Source organism: Anneissia japonica, unplaced genomic scaffold (assembly GCF_011630105.1).
Source record: "Anneissia japonica isolate Jap-2015-1 unplaced genomic scaffold, ASM1163010v1 scaffold287829_len2072220_cov186, whole genome shotgun sequence".
Taxonomy (NCBI): Eukaryota; Metazoa; Echinodermata; class Crinoidea; order Comatulida; family Comatulidae; genus Anneissia; species Anneissia japonica.
The window spans coordinates 1,151,283-1,165,117 of NW_022716075.1; the positions used below are offsets into that span (position 1 = coordinate 1,151,283).

At 34.1% G+C, this 13,835-nt stretch overlaps 2 protein-coding genes across 6 annotated transcripts in view; one reads left to right on the top strand and one right to left on the bottom strand.

Moving 5' to 3' along the window:
- Window positions 1-783: 783 nt before the first annotated feature.
- Window positions 784-6,352, top strand: LOC117109581 (isobutyryl-CoA dehydrogenase, mitochondrial-like). 2 transcript variants are annotated; one of them, XM_033251950.1, is made up of 9 exons: window positions 784-931; window positions 1,335-1,435; window positions 1,779-1,948; window positions 2,360-2,546; window positions 3,735-3,872; window positions 4,124-4,357; window positions 5,587-5,739; window positions 5,869-5,971; window positions 6,125-6,352. In XM_033251950.1, exons 1-9 carry the CDS (start codon window positions 793-795, stop codon window positions 6,175-6,177), a joined length of 1,278 nt encoding a protein of 425 aa, XP_033107841.1. In that variant the 5' UTR covers window positions 784-792; the 3' UTR covers window positions 6,178-6,352. The 2 variants fall into 2 exon arrangements, with proteins under 2 accessions (XP_033107841.1, XP_033107842.1); XM_033251951.1 differs by having other exon boundaries at window positions 803-899.
- Window positions 6,353-7,168: 816 nt separating this feature from the next.
- The window catches only part of LOC117109583 (EF-hand calcium-binding domain-containing protein 6-like), a 21,275-nt gene continuing 14,608 nt past the window's right edge, over window positions 7,169-13,835 (bottom strand). For all 4 annotated transcript variants that reach the window (XM_033251952.1, XM_033251953.1, XM_033251954.1 and 1 more), the window contains exons 16-25: window positions 13,024-13,182; window positions 12,503-12,730; window positions 12,174-12,369; window positions 11,466-11,657; window positions 10,774-11,004; window positions 10,351-10,527; window positions 9,645-9,816; window positions 9,001-9,085; window positions 8,254-8,365; window positions 7,169-7,918 (exon numbers count right to left, since the gene is read on the bottom strand). In XM_033251952.1, coding sequence (XP_033107843.1) covers window positions 7,646-7,918; window positions 8,254-8,365; window positions 9,001-9,085; window positions 9,645-9,816; window positions 10,351-10,527; window positions 10,774-11,004; window positions 11,466-11,657; window positions 12,174-12,369; window positions 12,503-12,730; window positions 13,024-13,182 — 1,825 coding nt within the window. In that variant the 3' untranslated portion in view covers window positions 7,169-7,645. The remainder of the gene's footprint in view (window positions 7,919-8,253; window positions 8,366-9,000; window positions 9,086-9,644; window positions 9,817-10,350; window positions 10,528-10,773; window positions 11,005-11,465; window positions 11,658-12,173; window positions 12,370-12,502; window positions 12,731-13,023; window positions 13,183-13,835) is intronic.

The following is a 13,835-nucleotide window of genomic DNA, read 5'->3' on the forward strand; positions in this document are numbered from 1 at the left end:
ATATATATATATATATTATATTGTACAACTGGTATGACTCTCAATTTCTGGTAAGAAATAAGTAAGGCATTTTCCATGCACATAAAGTGGCCTAGGTTTTCACTGATTTACATGAAAAATTTCCTATTGTTTGACAATAATAAACTTATGGTCACGCAGGCAGCTGAGCACAGCATCTCATTATTATAAAATAATTTACATCATAGTTTTATATAATTTTTTTCGTGTTACTTTAAGTTGATCATGTTAGTAGGTTGCCACTTAAACTGCTTTGTATGATTTTATTTAACGCTTACTAATGTGACTTTTCAGTCTGTCCGCCAATAAATAGAATGTATGTATCTACTGTATATTTGCTGATTAGACCTATATAGAAACCCCGGGGATATAATGATTGGTGTGTCCTCTGGAGGTGAAAAAAGATCGACATGACACTGCGATCTGATTTTATAATCATCTTTGTACATACCGATGATATCGAGTAGTTTATAAAAGTCACAATGACACGACACATTTTGTCTCTATTTTTATGAAATGACTTTTTTTAAGGATGTTACCACCGCTCTGTAACAGGATGTAAGTAAGGTGATCCCATGCCATGATCCATTGGAATGTACAATTTAAATTCATTCTGCTGTTTATCACTGATTTCTGACTCATCTGCTAAAGGTTTTACATAGTATGCAGAGAAAAAAAAAGAGAAAAAACTGGACCAAAGATCTTTGATCATAACCGTCATAACTTAGACATAAAAGAGGGGGCGTCCTTTAGAAAATTCTGATTTGTTTGTTTATGTTTTGGGTTTCACTCAGCATGTCAATATCAGTGAATTTATCTCGTAGTTTATTGAAAAATGTTTCAGTAAAACCGTTTGTGAAGTCACAATTTACATTCAAATGGTATCCAAGATTATTCTCCTCGTGTATAAACCGTAAGAAGCATTTTTCCGATGCCCTGGCCATTTGTAGACTAGACCAGGCACAAAAATACGGCAAGCTCTGCTTTAGTTTAGTTTAGAGCCGGATTATCTATGGTGACCGGGCTGTCTAGCCTAGCATAGTAGACCTAGCTAGGTATCGTCAGAGGAGAGATGTATGTATAACCATCGGTGCTGGAATTTGGTCTGTGATGAAAAAAATCCAAGGTCAAGTCTTGACTAATTAAATTAAATATTTTATTTAAATAATTTAATCACAGAATATTATTAAATTAATCAATTAACTGAAATCATGTTCAACACTGATCACGAAGAAGTCAAGTTACCAAGAACTGATTCACCAATTTATACTGTAACTACATCATATAACAATATATACACCTTTGGTTTATTTCAGCTGCTGCAGGATTAAATGATGAACAAAAGGAGTTCCAAAATGTTGCTCTAAACTTTGCCAAAAATGAGATGGCACCATTCATGAAAGAATGGGATGAAAAGGTTATTATAATCTATTAATCAACCTAGTCAATATAATTTTCATCACCAATATAAATGTTTAACTTTCATTTAAATAAAAAATTTTTAAAAAAATGTTTTTAAGGAAGTAACTTAAACACAAGGTTCAAAACCAATGGAAACTGCCTTTAAACAAGTCTAAATTCTATACAAAGATATCATTCACTCATTTATTTATTTATTTAATTAATTTAAAATTATCATCATTTAGATACTACAGGGGTCAAAATACAGGCCATGGCATTATTGAAGGTTGACATATTTTTTGTATCATTTAAATCTATTATTTAGTATAATTAATATTCAATCAACATTTATCCAACAGGAATTATTCCCGATGGAGTCAATGAGAAAAGCAGCAGCACTGGGATTTGGCGGAATCTACACGAGAGAAGATTATGGTGGAAGTGGCCTGTCTAGACTTGACGCATCTGTAATATTTGAGGCCCTGGCCCAGGGCTGTGTTAGTACAACAGCCTTCATGAGCATCCACAAGTACGGTGTTCTAAATTATTGTAAAATATACAAAAACAATGTACTTGTTAGCGTTACTGTTAAAATTATTATTGATATAGTTAAACTTGCCTAAGTCGACTGTGCCAAAGTTGAATAATTCCTAAGTTGATCTTATTTTACATGCCAATTCTTGTGTTTTCCATTAATTAACAATCTGTAAGTCAAATTTTATCTTTTAAAAGTTGAACAATATTTTAATGGCATTTGGATTCGACTTAGGCAAGTTCAAGTGTATTAATTATCATGCTTTCTTAGGAGTTGCGTCCCTCCATTCGGACTATTGTCATCATCATTATCATAGTATTATTTATTACATTGTCATCAGTGTCATGATCTTATCAATCATCTACGATTGTCATATTCTTCATCATCATTTGTACCCTCAAACAGTATGTGTTGTTGGATGATCGATGAGTTTGGTAGTGAGGAGCAGAGGCAATCTAGGCTACCATTGCTTTGTACAATGGAGAAGTTTGCCTCCTACTGCCTTACGGAGCCTGGTAGTGGCAGTGATGCAGCCTCTCTGACAACATCTGCCAGAAGGGACGGGGACCATTACATCATGAATGGCTCAAAGGTACATTTCCATAAACATATATACATTCGTACATCATTCCTCTTGTATGCACTAGGTCCTACCTCCCTCAATTCTCACTTTTATTATCTTTCTTTGTTTTCCAATATTATAAAAAATTCAGATATTTATTGGACCAACAACCAATGGAATGTCCAACCTCTGCTAACATTTTAGTATTATTCCAGACTACGTTTTAATTTGTATATTTCTGTTTTTACATCAGATGCTATCAGTGCCATATACACATTGCTCTCCCCCATAAAGCACTGTTTCCATTGGGTTATTTTTTTGACCAAGATGAAGTGCCAAATCATAGATTTATACTGCTGTTTGCACTTGAATTTAAATATGGAGCAGTTACTAATAAGATTTTGCACTTTCAAAATCTGTGAAAAGTACAGCAATAGTTTCTCCATGGTATAAGCATGGACTTGGGAAGATTTATACAAGTCGGTTGTTTGCTGGTGCATTGATATTCAAATTCAAATATATGATTGAGACAATAAAGCCATATCTACTAACTATTTACTCAAAAAAAAAAAAAAAAAAAATATGAAATTTTTTTTTTCCAGTAGTCGTAGAAGACATGCGGGTGGGGATGATAAACTAATCATTTTTGTTTTTTATTGGGTCTTACTGGATTATTTTTTGTACATGTATAGTTTTACCAAAAATAATCAAATGTAAACACAGATGAGTCTTAACCAAGTTGTAACTAAGTACAGTACTGTAGTGGTGATTTACCAAGAAAAGTATTGTACATTATTGTAGTTTGCCAGAAACAATAAACACTGTAGATCACTATAGTTTATTACCATGGTCCCCTTATCACATTGGTTATTTAACTGGTAATTGGTTAATTGATACCTTGTGGATTTGTTTATTTGATAATCTACCTCAACCTGCAATCTGTACTCATCATTATGTAATTCATTCATCATCAAAACAACACTACTGTAGTTTAGCTAAAGTAATCTGCATTACATGATTAATACATTTTAATTGATTTACTGCAATTATTTATGTGCTTGCTATTTTTGGTAGGGAATCAGATAAACACATTGTTTTTAAATAATTAATAATTATTTGTTTATCTTTAACATCAATTTCATATTGTTTTTTAATTTTTCTGTTAAAAAATTGAAAATTAATATTTAGAAATTTGTTATATCATATTCATGGCAACAGGCATTTATAAGTGGTGGTGGCGATACAGACTTGTACCTGGTGATGTCCCGGACAGGTGGTGCCGGTCCAAAAGGTATCTCATGCATAATGGTAGAGAAGGAAACACCTGGATTAACATTTGGAAAGAAGGAGAAAAAGGTAATCAGATCTTTTTTCATTAGCATCTATGAAACACAGCATTGCAAATTGAATACAATAGAACTCCTCCTACGGGACACCCCTATTGAGAGGACACTTTTTTGGCCACAGAACAAGGGAAAGTATATCTTTTAACACGGTACGATCAACTTGAATTCAGGGGACACCCCTATATAAAGTAGATGGTAAAGTCCCACTCGGTATTTTTGCTTACTGTAGCTTATATTATTTCCTTTATTCTTCCATGCCAGATGGGATGGAATTCACAGCCTACAAGAATTGTTAACTTTGAAGATTGCCGTGTACCAGTGTCCAACAGAATAGGCGAAGAGGGTACAGGTTTTAATATTGCGATGAAAGGCCTGAACGGTGGTAGAATCAATATAGCCTCCTGCTCATTAGGTGCAGCACAGGGTGCTATTGAACAAGCGAGGGACCACTTAAAAGTGCGCAAACAATTTGGTCAGACACTACAACACAATCAAGTATGTAACAAATGCTATTATTTTTAGCATAGTTTTATTGCTAGTATTAATGTATTTATTGTGGGCAGTAACACATTATTATTAGCAAGCCTGTGTGTTTAATATAGTATAATGGTTAGTTTATTTAATATGTTGAAATTCACTATGAATGTATGCCTTTTACTTAATACACAAAACAAATACCAAACTTCTAAACATAGAACACTTCAGGCCCATATAAATTTTAAGAAAGTACACTCTTTTAAATAATAGATATTTTAAATAAATATTATTATGGATAATTTCAGGGAATTTTAATGAATTATCAATCTAATTACAAACATTGTATATCAAATTCCAAGGAATCAAATTCCAAAAGAAATTATTGATATGTATGTTTTATGTTGTTTGTTGAATGGTCTTAATATAAGATGAGATAAGATAAACTTTATTGTCATGACCACAAAACAAGGCAAACAAACGTGAAATTTGGTTTCCTTGAAACATAAATAAATACAGTATTAAATAAATAAACCACAAGGATTAGTTGCACTTAAAAAAATAATATACATGAAATACTCAGAACAGTACAAACTCTCTCTAAAAGTTGGGTCAAGTTTCATATTACAGTCTAAAATTTATATTGGACCTGACCAAGACTTTCATAAGTCATGGTCATAATGTACTCCTTGTTACTCTGACTAGCAACCAAACTTGGTTTTGTGTGCTTTCACCAGCTAGGAATTAAATATGCATAACTGTCTTCTGTGATTGGTTGGTTGCCAACTTTTAAATGCTCTGTGGATATAATGCTCTCCCCTGATTTTTTTTTGCTTTGATGGATGGATGGATATAATGCGTAACCCTCATTAATTTCATATTATTTCTTAACATGTTTTTAGTGTATGATCAATTCACATAATATAATTACACCCATAAGTGAAATATCTCAAAAAGTCAAAAAAAAAAAAATAAATAGATATAATGCATTTTTCCTGAATCATGTTGAATAGACAGGAGTGGCTTTTTTCTTTCTGGATCCCCTCCTGCAAATATCTTGACCCATCCCATATACTCTTAGCCTCGACAAAGCCGAACTTTTCTCGAGTTAAACTAAAACCAATTAAACAAAAAACCCCCAATGACCGGGATAATAATGTGAAGCTCTTAGAGGCTTTGTTAAGGCATTAAGCGCTATATAAGAATGACATATTATTATTATTAATTTCATTCCTACTTTCTTGAATTAGTTCTTACAATTCCGTCTAGCTGAGCTGGCATCTGACTTGGTAGCCTCTAGGCTGGTGGTTCGGAATGCAGCAAAAGCACTTCAAGACGACTCTCAAGATGCCGTTGTTCTCTGCTCAATGGCCAAGTTATTTGCCACAGAAAAATGTACACATGTAAGTTTATATCTCAGCCTATTATTAAACAATTTATTCAGCTACCCTGTATGTACCTTCAATAAAACATGAATTAAAAATGTATTTGTATATCTATTTTTGAAAAATCCAATATAATTCATATTACAGATATGTGATAGAGCATTGCAGATGTTTGGTGGGTATGGGTATTTAAAAGATTACCCAGTTCAACAATATCTACGAGACGTCAGAGTCCATGAAATACTAGAAGGTATAATAGTGTATGTCAGTACAATAAAGCAACTCAATTTCATGTCGCCTATAGTTGTGACTATAACAATGTTTACCTTATCTTATCTCATCACCACATAAATTATTATTCTATAAGTAATAATATTTGTTATTAAATTTTTATATATTACAGGCACAAATGAAATAATGAGAATGCTTATAGCACGAGATCTGCTTAAAGACTGACATTCAACTCTGCTTGGATAGCTTTTTAGCTGTATGATGCACTTGTCTACTCAATCTCAGGAATCGGGTTCAGTATACAGATGAACGTGCAACTCATAAATTGCCTCATTCTGAATGTGTGCTTTGGCCGGGTGATCCCTGTCTTCCATTACATACCACAAAATAATCCCCTTCACTTCCAGTCACCAATGCAATATATCTCCTTCCATATTCCCTTTACCCTTGCATACTACCTGTCTATTGACCCTTCCACAATCTCCCCATCCCTTATAAGGCATGTAATATCCTCAACACGCAGGTCAAAATTATTACTCATCTTAACAGTATTAAAACCTATCTTGTTGCAATATTATAAAATAATTTATTTTAATTTGTATTGGATTATATTGTAATGTTTGTAGCAGATAGTGATAGCATATTGAAGCAATAAACTGAATTGAATTGATATTTTTTAACTGGTGGGGGCTATCCTCTGGCATCTAGGAAAATGGCAATTTTGGGCTGTTTATAACTTAAATAGCATCTTTTATTTGGTCTGACGGCAGAGTTAAAGGGGGGGGGGGGGCGGTTAAAGGGGGGGGGGGTGCGGCGATGAGACATGTGGCCATATATTGCTTATTTAACCTTTCCTGAGTTCGGGAAAAATACTTCAAAAATTCAAAATGTTGAGATGTAAGGATAATTACAGGAACAAAACATGATATGATGAGACAGGAAAATCAGGTGAAAACGAGGCTGATCACTTTTTTCAGTAGCTTGGTAGCATTTTCTAACCAACTCATTAATATTCAAGACAAGTCTGTCAAATAATTTTTGGCGAGCAGCTGATCGAAAAATCGTCCCGACGATCGAGCGACTAGCCTAGATACAGTACACTAGTGTGAAGTCGAAATAACATAGACCTAGCTAAATTAAAATTGATAATTATGTGTTTGGTGTTAGGGGTCATTGGTTGATGGCCACTAACATAATTTCTTTAGATTCTCATGTTTTATGTTTATATTTTTAATTCACTCTTGCCAACAACCGTACAATATTTGACTGACCATTTACAAATAAATTGGTAAAGAAAAATAGGATAGAAGAAATGGTGGGCATAATTGTAATAATTTTTACGATAAAATATAAAAAAAACCCACAATAAATTGCTTTATAAAAGTATGCTATATATATGAATATTCTATATAAATAGTGTGAATATTTATAAAAATATATGTACCATGATTGAATATTCAATACAGTTGTGTTAGAAATGTATTGTAAACAATAAGAAATTCATGACAGTTCCAGTAATATATAATTATTTACTTTGTGTTGTATCATGTATGCCTGCTTTGGTGGAAAACAAATTTAAGGAAAGTTATTTTATTTTAAGGCTGACTTAGTATATGCGGAAGATTTTTTACATGAACAACTTAAAAAAAAAAAAAACGTTTTTAATCTGTTGGATTTAATGTAATTAATCAATTTATCTGAGATAAGCTCGTAAGAAATCATTATAAGATATTCTTCCTTCAAGATTTCTATCGTAGTATGTCATCAAATGAAAGAACTCGTCCTCGCTGAGGTTGATCATGAACTGACGGAGGACGTCTCTGAACTGCTTTGTAGTGATGTACCCCTCCGCTGTTGGATCCATGCCACGGAATATACGCCGCATTTTCTTCCAATCCTGCACAACACACTCACCGACGCGCAGCATGACGTCAAGCATATCACTACTTGCTGTACCAGGGGTCATCTGTTTTTATGAAAAAGATGTTTTTATTTCACTTGTACAAGAAAAGAAGAGTCTCTTCTTTTGAAAAAAAGCAGGGGGTCATCTGTTTTATGTGGGCTATGGGGCAAAGCCAACGTCTGCCCCGGCACTTATGATGTTGGGGTGTGTACACCTTATGTTCATTAAGAGGCACCACTCTGCTGATTTTGGGCACATGGTCCTGTAAAAATAAATGCCAATTAATATCCCGGGGCCCTTTAACATCCACATCCCTTTGCTTGAGCCAGCGAGAGCTATGTGTTATGCCACTGACTTTATGCAGGAGGTCAATGAGACCAATACCAAGGTTTACTTACGGGATGACGAGATCTGTGGATACGCTGACGAGATGTTATATTCCTGTCTCCATTGCCTTTGGTTGGTTTCATGTTTAGGACAAAATTACGCAAGAAATAATTGTAACTGAACCTAAAAAAAAAAAAAAAAATCAAATCATAAAATCAATAAATACATAGAAATCAGGTCTGAGAGTAGAGTACTGTATGTCAAACCTTTGGTGGATACTGAACCATGAAGATTTGAGCTATTGCTCTGTTCATCGAATGGGACATTAAGCGCATGATAAAAAAAAAATAAAAAAATAGGAGATTGTCTCTAGTGTAGTGATCATTGTAGGCATTGCACTAAAGGTCCTGAGAGGTCTTTTCCTGATTCCCATGTTGATTTACAACAAAGACCATATTGTACAGTAAAAGCCGGTCACACACTGCGTCATGTGACCGACGGCTGATGAATCCATCTTCCTCCTTTGTCAGCACTTGACACAACACAGGTTTGCTGATTGCTGATAGCAGAATGAGTAGACTTTCATTAAAAAATGATCTAATGTGCATGCCTCGACAACGCTACACTCTTTGTGGAATTACACTGGCTGAAAAGGTTTTTTTTATAACTAACTCACTAGTATATATGTCCAACTGTTATTACCCTAAAAGCAAGCATCCCATCTATGTCTTACAAATTAAACTTGTCAATTTCATATTATCTATTAGTAGAGGTTGTCCCCTATCTGATTTGCATGATTTAAATATATATTTACTCACTTTCCATTTTCCTTGATGTCATATTTTGCCATCAGGTTTCTGAAATCATCGGCTGGTATGACCAAATTAAGGTCTTCTATGATTTCTAAAAAATATAAAGGGAAAAACATTTTGAAGATGAAGAGCGAATGTGATAACAAAAGTAAATAAAAGCCAATATGTACTAAGTGTGAATATAGAAACAGCAACCTTTGCAGTAACGTTTCAATTCTCTGTCAAACTGATCTAAACCACCCTACAGTAGCAATTAGTTGTTGATTAATTCACTTTTTACATACAGCCAATATTTTCTATGTTCCAATAAATACAACTGAATGATCAACATCAACCAACTTTGCATACAATATAAATGATAATTTGCATTATTAATTTAACTACATTTGCAAAGACCTTGCAAAAATTTCTAGAAATATAAGCTTGTCATATTCAATTACAGGTCTCTGTTTGATTAAAGGTCACTCCACTTAAAGATCTCCTCCAATTAAATACTGTTTCCAAAAGTGTTCTTTAATTGGAAAAAGGTATGTATAATCGTCATTATCACTAGAGTTTTTGTAGGAATGTCTGTTAAAACAAACAAATGATATACAGCTTGATAGTTTGAAAGTACTACTTTCATGCTATAATAAATAAATCAAGTTTACCTTTAAAATCGTAGACGTCTATAAATCCTGTATCGTCAGGATCCTTTGAGCGACAGTGAGTTCTTATTTTCTGCCAATATTTAAAGATCTTGTGTTTTAATTTGTGCTCAATATTTTCTGCATTCACCATTGGTGTCACTGTACCTGCTCGGCTAGAGAGGGAGCTGTGTGTCTGTGAAAATCAGATAAAAAAAATTAATGTTAGTTTAATCTGATTTATTGGCAGTAACTTCTCAAAGCTAACAAACAAACCATGTGGCTTCTGCAGATTCGAACCCTCAATAAGACATGCAAGTTAGAAAGAAAAAGAAAATAAGGAAGCTGGCTTGGTACTGGACGTATATATGTTGCACTGGGATAGACAATTCAAAAAATTTTCAAGGCAAAAACCAAAAAAAAAAACAAAAACAAAAAAAAAACCGTAGCATTTAAAAACCTAGCATTTAGGCATTTAAAGTACAATGATTGCTTTGTCTGACTTTGAATTGTTCAATCTGTATTAGGATAAATTTAATTGAAGAGAACAATCATAGAATATTTTTAGAGCCTGGTATGTTAAAAGGCAACTAGACCTTAATGGCATACATCCTCATATGACAGGCTAGTAGGAGCAGCCCAACGACAATACACAGGATGGAGAAAGAAGCAAATCAAAGATTGGACAAAATAAAAAAGTGGATTCCTGAATTTGTTTAAGCCAACTTACTTGTCTACTGTAGATTCTTCTTGGGCTTGCAGAATGTGGAATCTGTCCCAATTCCAGTGGTTTCAATACATCATCTATCTCCTCTGATACATCCAGGTCAGAATACCTCTTTATAAACTGTCGATAATTCATATTCCCAAATTCATTCACTTCAACTGTACTCCAGAGAAGGTCAAACTGAAAAGAAATATTAATGTTAATTACACTAATAAGTTTTAAGTTTAATTTTTGTTTCAAATTAGTCGTATGAAATTTTAACTTTTTAAAACAATTTTGTGATAATAACATATTTATGTTGAAAGAGGCAATCTGAATATGTATTATTACCTAAAATGCCAAATGAAAAATAATGAAAATCCCTAACCCTAACAATTTTTTCTTCACACACATTGATTTTAATTCATAATTTCCCCTATGACCTACCTGTGCATCATTTAGTCTAAAAGCAAGCTCATTGATCACATTGCGGAAATCATCCCTGGTGACGACTCCTATGTTAGCATAGTCTATGCCACTGAAACGCTCCATGAAGAGCTCTTGACGAGCAGCAACCATCTCTCTCAGTTCATTCTGAATTTCCATCAGGCTGATTTGTTGTGGGGACAGGTCTTTCTTCTCTTGCTTTTGCAATGATTCAAACCAGTTCTGTGCAAGCTGACAAAATTGGTGAACAAGGTTAAAATTTGACAGATTATAGATACAATAAGTGTTACTTTTGATTAATTATTAGGTGACATTGAATATCTACCTTCAGTAATTCTACTTACATCCAATTTGAATATCAACTATTTTTTCTATAAACCACATCTACAGACCAGAAAACTATGGTAAAATATTAGTAAAGCCAAGAAAATGCAAGTTGCTGAGGGAACCTCTTAACTCCTGTAAAAACTGTAATACGAGCACAGTACTATCTTTGCTGGAAAGCCTCGAAAAGACTGATGATATCATTGTGTTATCTTTGATGGTTCATTTTACTGTATTTTCTCATGCTGAAATTACACAACAGAGAAGATGAGGCTCTGTTCACGCCCCTTAAGCAAATAAGGAACGGGAAATAAAAATATTTCCAACTAAAATTTGAAGCAATCATGAAAGTTTCCTGAATAACTTACATCTTGTTCACTAGTAGTGAATTCCTCAAGAAATGCTGAATAATTGATCGAACAATCTGTGTGAACTTTGACCTGGGCCATCAGAGCCTTAAACTGTTTATTTGTCAACTTGAAGCAGAAGTTATCAAGGATGCGACGGAACTGGGAAGCGTCAACACGACCTCGCTTTTCACGATCAAATGCACCAAACGCCTGCAAAATAGGTCATGTGAGTAAACAAATAATACTAATTTCATATTTATGTACTATTTATTAACTAAGGAGGTACTCTCTCATAGAAAATTTCATTGTGCAAAGGTTATGAAGATATAATAAGTAATGAAAAAAAAATTGTCTTCTCCACACTGTTACCTAAGTTAACATTTCATTATAAGACTTTTATGTATTTTACAGAGTAACTACGTGTTAATGCCAACCGTAGGTCAACAAATTCGTTTATAATCTGTGTGAGCATATTCTGCCCAACACAAAGCCAGTTTGCTAACCCTCAGTGGAATTCTAGGCAAATTTTCATTAAAAACTATTATTTATGCAATGTGTTGTTTGAAGTCTTATGAAATAGTTTGGACTGCCAATGCTAACACAGTGTGCATAGGTTTTAAATAGAATACTGTATTATTTAAATTGGGGGTGTGCAAATACACAACATTTCTTTAGCATTTATAATATGAAGTTTGAAATATTATGAATTATTTGAACAAAACTCACAGCTCTCAAGACACCTGCATTCTCTGTCACCATCAACTTGATCTTTTTGACAGCCTTGTCTGCTGGAAGATGAGAGAATGATTCAACACGAACTACTGGGAGGTTTTTCTGTCGGTACCTAGATTCGCGAGCCTCGTCAAAAGCATCTAGAAAGTCTGAGTAGTTTAACATGTTGCTGCCCGATGTCAAGCCAATCCTGAGAAAGTAAAGAGCAAAACATGTAATTAGACATGCCAGGGCTGTAATCCTTTGGTGACATGTCAGAAGAAACCGGCAGATGAGTGTCATTTATATTTTGATCAAACTTCCTTCATATAAAGGTAACTTACCTGAACAAAAACTCCTTTAGAGTGTCATCATTGACCAGGTAGTTATGATCAAGAAGAATCTTCTGGAGATCTTTGATGGAGACCTTGCCAGTTTTGGCCGTGTCAATGGCATTGAAGGCTGCCTGGAAAGAGCTGTATTTATCCCTAAAACGATCCTTTAGTTTCTGTTCCAACTCATCAGCTGAGATAAATGTTGCATTCTGGGCTTGGTTTAGTGTAATGTTCATCCTGATAAAAAAAAATGATATAAAAAATTGTTCAACAATTTAAAAATTGTTAATTTTGATGGATGAATATTTTAAAGCAAAGTTTTAAATGTATTTTGAAAGAAGATGTGAAGGGGGGAAAAAGAAGACAAAAGAAAAATATCTTAAAGGGAGGCAGCTGTACACCGGCATTATAAATACAAGACCAAGCAGCAATGAAAAATGCATAGCACCAACCTTCTTGAAATACATGTCCCAGCATAATACTATTGAGAATTATACACAGAAAGATTGACTGCCTTAAAAATAACTTACTGTTTTTCTTGCTGCCCATTATGGTGTAGCTCAAGGGTTGCCTGGGAGTCTTCAACAATTCTTTTGCTAACACCCTCTGTGTCTCCTGGGGCAAATGCCCGACCCATCATCTTCAAAAAGTGCTGATGGTCAATGTAACCTTTATCTTGGGGATCATACCTAAAAGATGTCAATATTTTATTAGATTTCTTTTATTAATGGGCTAATTGTCAAATATAGCTTGTTTGCCTATGCTAAATCTATTATATTTTTACTTTTATTTTTCAACCGCATAAAGGCTCACTTTGTAGGCATGTGTAACTTTGAATATTTCGTTATTTATTTTCCAAGGGAAGTTGCTCATATTCAACCAGTACAACAATGGATTCATGAGGTGTACATCTCCCTGAGAGTTTTTTGCCCAGTGTGTGACCTTCTTAATACACTGTGTAAACAATCAATGACAGTTCTTGATACAGTACTATTACCATCATGCAAGGCCACTGAAGGTAGTACCTATTCCACTGTAAAGAAGCCTTCAGTTGTTAAATGGGTCATAAGTCTTCATTAACATGTCAAACACTAATTCGACTTCACCCGACCAGTCGGGTACAGAACTGTAAAGGACTTGTACACCTAATGTATCTATGAGTCTTGAAATTGGGGGGTGGGAAAGAGGCACAAAGGGAGGGAGGGGGAGGGGATCGCTGATTAAATTAGTGGATGCTAGCTTGAAAATTAAGATAATATGAGGTCATTCTTAACAACTTGCGCATTAAGTTTTTTGCTTCAAACATTTACAGTAGTAATGGGGTAACCTGTTGGGGGGGGGG

Bases quoted from the DNA above. Each gene is read 5' to 3' on its own strand.
- LOC117109581 (XM_033251950.1), top strand. From the start codon at position 793: ATGTTTTGGGTTTCACTCAGCATGTCAATATCAGTGAATTTATCTCGT. The intron at 3,873-4,123 runs GTAATCAGATCT...CTTCCATGCCAG, and splicing joins TTGGAAAGAAGGAGAAAAAG to ATGGGATGGAATTCACAGCC. The intron at 5,972-6,124 runs GTATAATAGTGT...TATATATTACAG, and splicing joins AGTCCATGAAATACTAGAAG to GCACAAATGAAATAATGAGA.